Genomic DNA, 8,023 nt, shown 5'->3' with positions numbered 1-8,023 from the left:
CAACACATTACGCTGCTTAATTATACATGCTGAGCCCATTTTAACTTCCATAAACAACACATTACATGCTCAATTATTGCATACCCTAGAAAACCAAACTGATCAATCTTCTAGTTATGAGCATTATACTAATACGGGGCTCTACCTAGCATCTGCACAGTTCATTCACTCGTGGTAGATTGTAGCATCAGGACTTGAATCGACATAAATTGTAGCATCAGGACTTGAATCAACATAAATTGTAGCATCAGGACTTGAATCAACATAAATTGTAGCATCAGGACTCGACTCGATATCTCTAAGAGGGAAATTTTTTCCAGTTGCTTTAACACCGTTGTCATAGATTGAAACATCCGGCCTTGGCTCGAAATACTTAATAAAGAGTTTCTCTTTGGTTGTTGTTGGTTTAATATCATTATGATAAATCGAAACATCAGGTTTTGATTCAAAATCCTTAACGAAAGATTTTTGTTCAGGTTTGATATTATCGTGGTAAATTGAAACATCAGGTCTTGGCTCAAAATTTTTGACAAAAGAATTTCCTTTGGTTGGTTTGATATCGTTGTGGTAAATTGAAACATCAGGTCTCGGTTCAAAATTCTTAACAAAGATTTTTTCTTTGGTTGGCTCGATATCGTCGTGGTAAATTGAAACATCAGGACTCAGCTCAATGTCGAATGCATGGTGTTCAGGTTTCTCATTAGAGAGAGACCTGGTAGGATCTGCACTGACCAGACTGATTTCCACAGATTCTGATACAGATTGATCTTTCACGACATCTCTCCAGTATTCTCCCATATCTTTCCTTCCATCAATAGAGCTAGCAAACTGCACAAGAAAAGAAAATTATTCCCATAAAAAACTGAAGATTATTGATTGAAAATTCTTAATTTATTTCCAAAATAAAAATGTTCTACGTAAGCTATATGAAAAGCTTCAAAAACATATATGAAAAAAGGATCATATTGAACCCTGTGTTAATCTTGCTCTTCGTAGAAAGAAATGCTTACCAAGAGAAGTAAGGAGATCTGTATAGAGAGAGCATATGTTGAAGCTTTCATGTTTCCCATTAAACCAAGTTTTTTAGATAAAACTTGTATGATTTTGCATGGAAGCCTTATTTCTCTCGCTATTTATAGAAAAAAAAAAACTCGGATCCTATGCATACATATTGTTTCGACAATACTACACTTACAACCCAAACTCACAAACATTTTCTCACAACCTCAACGTTATAGCTGGCAATAGGTCATGTGTCCCCAATTGAAAGCTGACCAATTATTTTAGACAAATCTTTATTGATGTTGTTTCATGCAAGTGATTAGAGCTGTAAAAATAATTAATCACGTGTTAAAGATGATATGAAAGCATGTTAATTAATTCAATTTGAAATCCAATAATTTCAACTTCATGGACCATATATGATCTTGTAAAGAAGATCATCGACTGAGACAACTTACCCTATATGAAGAGTTAATTATTTGTTTATTTCTACTTTTCCTTGAATATCTTACTGCAATAGGGTCGGGGCTATGAAGACATATGAAACTCATGCTTCCACTTATTTTTTCTTGATATTATTATATATTTTATTATTCAAATATTATATGTAGGAACTTTGTTTTATGTTTAATGGGGTATCTTTTGAGAGATGAATATGTAGTTAATTATTTCTTCTGTTTTCTAGCATATTAATTTCATTCTTACCATTTCCTTAATGAAAGATCGATTCATTAATTATGGGTCTTTACTTTATAATCTTGATTGATCTTTTATTAACTTTTACATCTTTAATTCTTGGTTCATTGTCAAGGGCCATGTTTTTTTTTTTTTTTTTTTTTAAAGTATTTGAGATGTCTATTTGAGATGTCCAGACCCACATTAGAGCTTGCCTATATCTCAGGGTCACGGAAGTCAAGGGGCACGTTGAAAGCAAGCATATGAGATAAATTCATATTAAAACAAAAAGAATTCTTCTACCATTTCGACTTTAAGTAAATAAATGTTTTACGAAGATTCTTCAGATCCTTAGACGAAATTTCATTTTAAACGAGTGTTCATCCACCTCATGATGATGGCGATGTAAAATATATTATGTGGTGTTGATGAAATATCTTCATCTTTTAGATAAAACTTGTATGATTTTGCATGGAAGCCTTATTTTTCTCACTATTTATAGAAAAAAAATCTCGAATCTCATGCATGCATGTTGTTTCGGCAATGCTATATTTATAATTCAATCTCACAAATTTTTTCTCACAACCTTGACGTGACAGTTTGCAATAGGTCTTGTTTACCCAATTGAGAGTTGACCAATTGTGAGCTTTCACATCGGGGTTGTTAGAGAAAGTTTGTAAGATTAGATTGATGTCTAATCTTTATTGATGTTGTTTCATGCTGGTGATTAGAGCTGTAAAAATAATTAAGCATGTCTTAAAGATGATATAAAAGCTTGTTAATTAATTTAATTTGAAATCCAATAATTTTAACTCCATGGACCATATATGATCTTGTAAAGAAGATCATCGACTGAGACAACTTACCCTATATGAAGAGTTAATTATTTTTTTATTTCTATTTTTCCCTGAGTATCTTACTGCAATAGGGTCGGGGCTATGAAGGCATATGAAACTCATGCTTCCACTTATTTTTTCTTGATATTATTATATATTTTGTTATTCAAATATTATATTTATGAACTTTGTTTTATGTTTAATGGGGAATCTTTTGAGAGATGAATATATAGTTAATTAATTCTTCTGTTTTCTAGCATATTAATTTCATTCTTACCATGTCCTTAATGAAAGATTGATTCATTAATTATGGGTCTTTACTTTATAATCTTAGTCGATCTTTTATTAACTTTTTTCTTGGTTCATTGTCAAGGGGCACGTTTTTTTCTTTCTTTTTTTAGGTATCTAAGATATTCAACACCACATTGGAACTTGCCTATTCCTTAAGGTCATGGAAATCAAGGGGCACGTTGAAAGCAAGCATATGAGACTAAATTCATATTAAAACAAAAAGAATTCTTCTACCATTTCGACTTTAAGAAAATAAATGTTTTACAAAGACTCTTAAGATCCTTAGACGAAGTTTCATTTTAAACGAGTGTTCATCCACCTCTTGATGATGGCGATGTAAAATATATCATGTGGTGTTAATAAAATATCTTCATGGTTAGTTATAGGATAGTACTTTTTGTATATCATATAGTTCATTACAGTAAACATTTTGGCCTTCCACAAACTTAAATATGTAGAACAAATTAAGATGCCGTGCGCTCTCTCATGGAGGGATTGCAATTGGGCACATAGAACTACGGATCCTAACCCCAAGGGAGTGGTCTGACGATTAAGGAAGTTTGTTCAATTTCTTGAGTTTCTGGGTTTAAAGTTAAAACCTTGGTGCCACCTACCACATTGCGGTTTACCTAGTCCTTTATACTTGTAGGATGTTCAATAGACTGTGTGAATTAGTTGAGGTGTACGCAAGTTAGTCTGAATACCATAATTACTAAAAAAAAAAAAAAAAAAGGATCCTAATATTATCAAACCCTAATTGGAAGGTTGTGATAATCATCAAAACTTCTTGTTTTAATTATGAGTGGTGTTATTTAAACCCTATTCAAACTTTCTAAGCCCCAAATTCAATAATAAATAAATAAATTGCTACAGTTAAAGAACTTTGGATCATACTTTGTGATGACCTTAATGTTCTCTCTCTCAGTCTCTCATCTAACAAGCCATGAATGAATTAAATAACGTAGAGATTTTACCTTCAGAATTTGCATGAAAGTTTTCTCAGCTCAAATACCAAATGGATTCAAATACCATATGGTCAATAAAAGAACATGTAAACATTAATTGAAACATGCACTTGGTGATCTCTTCATTATTGAGGCTGTAAAAAACTGTAAGTGGCAGACATCAATAATGCAAATTAAAGATCATAAAGAACACCAAACCATGCTAGCTACCACTATCTAATATATAAATAATTTTAAAGGTTTTGGAAAATGATATATTCTAGCGTATATTAAACTCATTCACACCTTCTTCTTTGTCCCTACATTAATTATCCATTCGCACATGTTTCTTTTCTAATTTGTCAATAGTGAAATTAATGCCGACAGCAACCTAATATATATGGATATTAGCGTGAAGGTAACTTTTTTCTTGACTCCATGAAACAATCCAGTTCTTTGTTCCATATATATATACAATCTCTTCTCTTTCTGATTTACTTGTTAACTAAAACAAGGAATAGGATGAAGATGGGTTCAGGATTTGCAGCTTGGAACGTCTTCCTGTGTCTTCTTCTTTTTATGGTAATTAATCTTCAAACTGTATGGAATTGGCTTGTTAACAAGATATGAAACTCAAAATCTTGAATTTTTTTTTTTAAATATTAGAAATTGTATTGTTGATAATTCATCCAAGTTTATGCTGAGAATGGGTAAACTGTTTCACAGAGTGCTTACAGAAGTGGTGCCAAGGAGATGACTGATATACTCTCGCAGTCGGAAGAATTAATAGGCCTTAACCATGATGCCCATCATCATGTTCATGCTCATCAGTCATCCCACATGGATCACATGGATCCTTCATCTATGGTGTTCTTCACCATGAAAGATCTCAAAAAAGGGATCACTATGCCCATCTATTTCCGCGTGAATGAGCTTTCAAATGTTTTCCCTCATTTGTTGCCTAGAGAAGAAGCTGATTCAATTCCATTTTCACTGGAAGAGCTTGCTTTCCTTCTAAAACACTTCTCCTTTTCAAAAGACTCAACTCAAGCTAGAGCCATGGAACATACACTCAAGCAATGCGAAAACCAACCCATTGAAGGAGAAATTAAATTCTGTCCAACATCCTTGGAATCCATGCTCGATTTCGCCCGAAGTGCTTTCAGTTCGGGGACTGAATTTAAATTTGTAAACACTAGACGCCTCACAAAATCGACAACTGAATTCCAAAATTACACTATCCTGGAAGTCCCCGACCAGATATTTGCTCCCAAGATGGTAGCATGTCACACCATGCCTTACCCTTATGCAGTTTTTTACTGCCATAGCCAAGAGACTGAGAACAAGGTATTCAGAGTTTCACTGGTTGGTGACAATGGAGATAGAGTGGAAGCTATTGCAGTTTGCCACATGGATACCTCTAAGTGGAGCCGCGATCACGCGTCGTTTCGTGTGCTTGGGATCGAGCCAGGGAGCTCCCATGTTTGCCATTTCTTCCAACCAGATAATCTCATATTTGTTCCAGTTTCTTCCTCCATTAGTAATCTCTAAATTAATGTTATGCTGCTTGCTTGCTTGTGTTGTTCGTGCCTATCTAAGTTTCTGCAAATAAATGCTGTTTAGTACTGTTGTGTAGCTCCAGTGTGGAATGGAATAATGTCGCTGTAAATGGGTCGACCTTGAAGTCTAATAAATAGTACTTACCGTTAAGAACCCTGTTCAATTTCATAACGAAGTGGCAGAATTATGTATGCTTTTCTATTTTAATTTCTTTGATTTTACAGTAATTAATCTTCTTAGCACTAACACCATCTTATCACAAGATCAATGCTCAGCAATCATCAAAATACTATTGCATGAGTTTTATATTCTGGACTGAAATTGGAGCTATGTCCTTTAACCGTGAACTCCTTTTAACGACAGAGAACAATAATCAGGTCTGATACCCACCAACATCATGACAGAAAGGTCTCTGCGTTTTGAAAATGGCTTAGAAAGCTTCAAATTCAAAAAAAGAAAACACAAAAGAGTTGAGAAGAAGAGAAATAAAATTTTTGCGTTTAATTTCATATACAGCGTAGCTGAGAATTATATACTGTATTTAACGGTGTGTGTATTTGTTTAAACGTTGGGAGATTACAGATATGGGCATTTTTGTATTTAATGGGATTTGTTGGTCATAGAGGGTTAGGGATGAGGGAGTTAGATTATTTTCACTGTTTTTTCTATGATCGGGGTGTCTGAGCCAACTTGCGTATACCGACACTAATCCTGTAGGACCCTAGAACTACCAACCACTGACACTAATTCTAGTAGACTTTGGAATTATCAGCCAGATAAAAGCTCAAGTGGCTAAGCCACCCCTATTAGCAGACAAGGTGAATCGAACTTAGGACCAGAAATTTTTTTACTAGTTTTCTATGTTCTACATGCAAATTAAGTAATTAAAAGCTGGCCTTTGATTTGATAACAAGCAACAGAATAAGATTAGCGTGAAGGTAACATTTTCTTGACTACATAAAACACTTCAGTTCTTTGTTCCATAGATATACAATCTCTTCTCTTTCTGATTTAGTTGTTAACTAAAGCAAGGAATAGGATGAAGATGGGTTCAGGATTTGCAGCTTGGAACGTCTTCCTGTGTCTTCTTCTTTTTATGGTAATTAATCTTCAAACTGTATGGAATTGGCTTGTTATTAAGATATGAAACTCAAAATCTTGAATTTTTTTTTTTAAATATTGGAAATTGTATTGCTGATCATTCATCCAAGTTTATGCTAAGAATGGGTAAACTGTTTCACAGTGTGCTTACAGAAGTTGTGCCAAGGAGATGGCTGATATACTCTCGCAGTCGGAAGAATTAATAGGCCATAACCATGATGCCCATCATCATGTTCATGCTCATCAGTCATCCCACATGGATCACATGGATCCTTCATCTATGGTGTTCTTCACCATGAAAGATCTCAAAAAAGGGATCACTATGCCCATCTATTTCCGCGTGAATGAGCTTTCAAATGTTTTCCCTCATTTGTTGCCTAGAGAAGAAGCTGATTCAATTCCATTTTCACTGGAAGAGCTTGCTTTCCTTCTAAAACACTTCTCCTTTTCAAAAGACTCAACTCAAGCTAGAGCCATGGAACATACACTCAAGCAATGCGAAAACCAACCCATTGAAGGAGAAATTAAACTCTGTCCAACATCCTTAGAATCCATGCTCGATTTCGCCCGAAGTGCTTTCAGTTCGGGGACTGAATTTAAATTTGTAAACACTAGACGCCTCACAAAATCGACAACTGAATTCCAAAATTACACTATCCTGGAAGTCCCCGACCAGATATTTGCTCCCAAGATGGTAGCATGTCACACCATGCCTTACCCTTATGCAGTTTTTTACTGCCATAGCCAAGAGACTGAGAACAAGGTATTCAGAGTTTCACTGGTTGGTGACAATGGAGATAGAGTGGAAGCTATTGCAGTTTGCCACATGGATACCTCTAAGTGGAGCCGCGATCACGCGTCGTTTCGTGTGCTTGGGATCGAGCCAGGGAGCTCCCATGTTTGCCATTTCTTCCAACCAGATAATCTCATATTTGTTCCAGTTTCTTCCTCCATTAGTAATATCTAAATTAATGTTATGCTGCTTGCTTGCGTGTGTTGTACGTGCCTATCTAAGTTTCTGCAAATAAATGCTGTTTAGTACTGTTGTGCATCTCCAGTGTGGAATGGAATAATGTCGCTGTATATGGGCCGACCTTGCAATCTAATAAATAGTACTCACTGTTAAGAACCCTGTTCAATTTCATAACGAAGTGGCAGAATTATGTATGCTTTTCTATTTTAATTTCTTTAATTTTACAATAATTAATCTTTTTAGCACTAACACCATCTTATCACAATATCAATGCTCAGCAATCATCAAAATACTATTGCATAAGTTTTATATTCTGGACTGAAATTGGAGCCACGTCCTCTAGCTGTGAACTCTTTTAACAACAGAGAACAATAATCAGGTCTGATTCCTACTGTTGATGCTTAATTTTGACACCAACTAACCACACGTAGGAAATGCTGAGCGGACTCAGAAGTCACGCGTGTATATGGGGGTATTGAATTGAGTAAGAGATGAAGAACAATGTTTAAAGTGATTCGGATGCTTAAATAAGCGAATCCTACGTCCACTGATATTGTATTAATATATAAGATTTATGGCTTGGAGAATACAAGTGAATACAAGAGAGAGAGAGAGAGAGAGAGAGAGAGAGAGTGAGTAAG

General features: G+C 34.9%; 2 protein-coding genes across 2 annotated transcripts; both read left to right on the top strand.

Moving 5' to 3' along the window:
- Positions 1–4,168: 4,168 nt before the first annotated feature.
- LOC116104954 (BURP domain-containing protein BNM2A-like) lies at positions 4,169–5,383 on the top strand. The gene is made up of 2 exons (XM_031391382.1): positions 4,169–4,330; positions 4,475–5,383. The coding sequence occupies exons 1-2, from the start codon at positions 4,187–4,189 to the stop codon at positions 5,297–5,299; spliced, it is 969 nt and encodes a 322-aa protein (XP_031247242.1). The 5' UTR covers positions 4,169–4,186; the 3' UTR covers positions 5,300–5,383.
- Positions 5,384–6,254: 871 nt separating this feature from the next.
- LOC116104964 (BURP domain-containing protein BNM2A-like) lies at positions 6,255–7,503 on the top strand. Its single transcript, XM_031391391.1, has 2 exons — positions 6,255–6,407; positions 6,552–7,503. The coding sequence occupies exons 1-2, from the start codon at positions 6,348–6,350 to the stop codon at positions 7,374–7,376; spliced, it is 885 nt and encodes a 294-aa protein (XP_031247251.1). The 5' UTR covers positions 6,255–6,347; the 3' UTR covers positions 7,377–7,503.
- Positions 7,504–8,023: the final 520 nt, after the last annotated feature.

Source organism: Pistacia vera, unplaced genomic scaffold (genome assembly GCF_008641045.1).
Source record: "Pistacia vera cultivar Batoury unplaced genomic scaffold, PisVer_v2 Contig1159, whole genome shotgun sequence".
NCBI lineage: Eukaryota > Viridiplantae > Streptophyta > Magnoliopsida > Sapindales > Anacardiaceae > Pistacia > Pistacia vera.
Note: the sequence above shows the minus strand (reverse complement) of the source record. Positions and strands in the feature narration are given on the sequence as shown.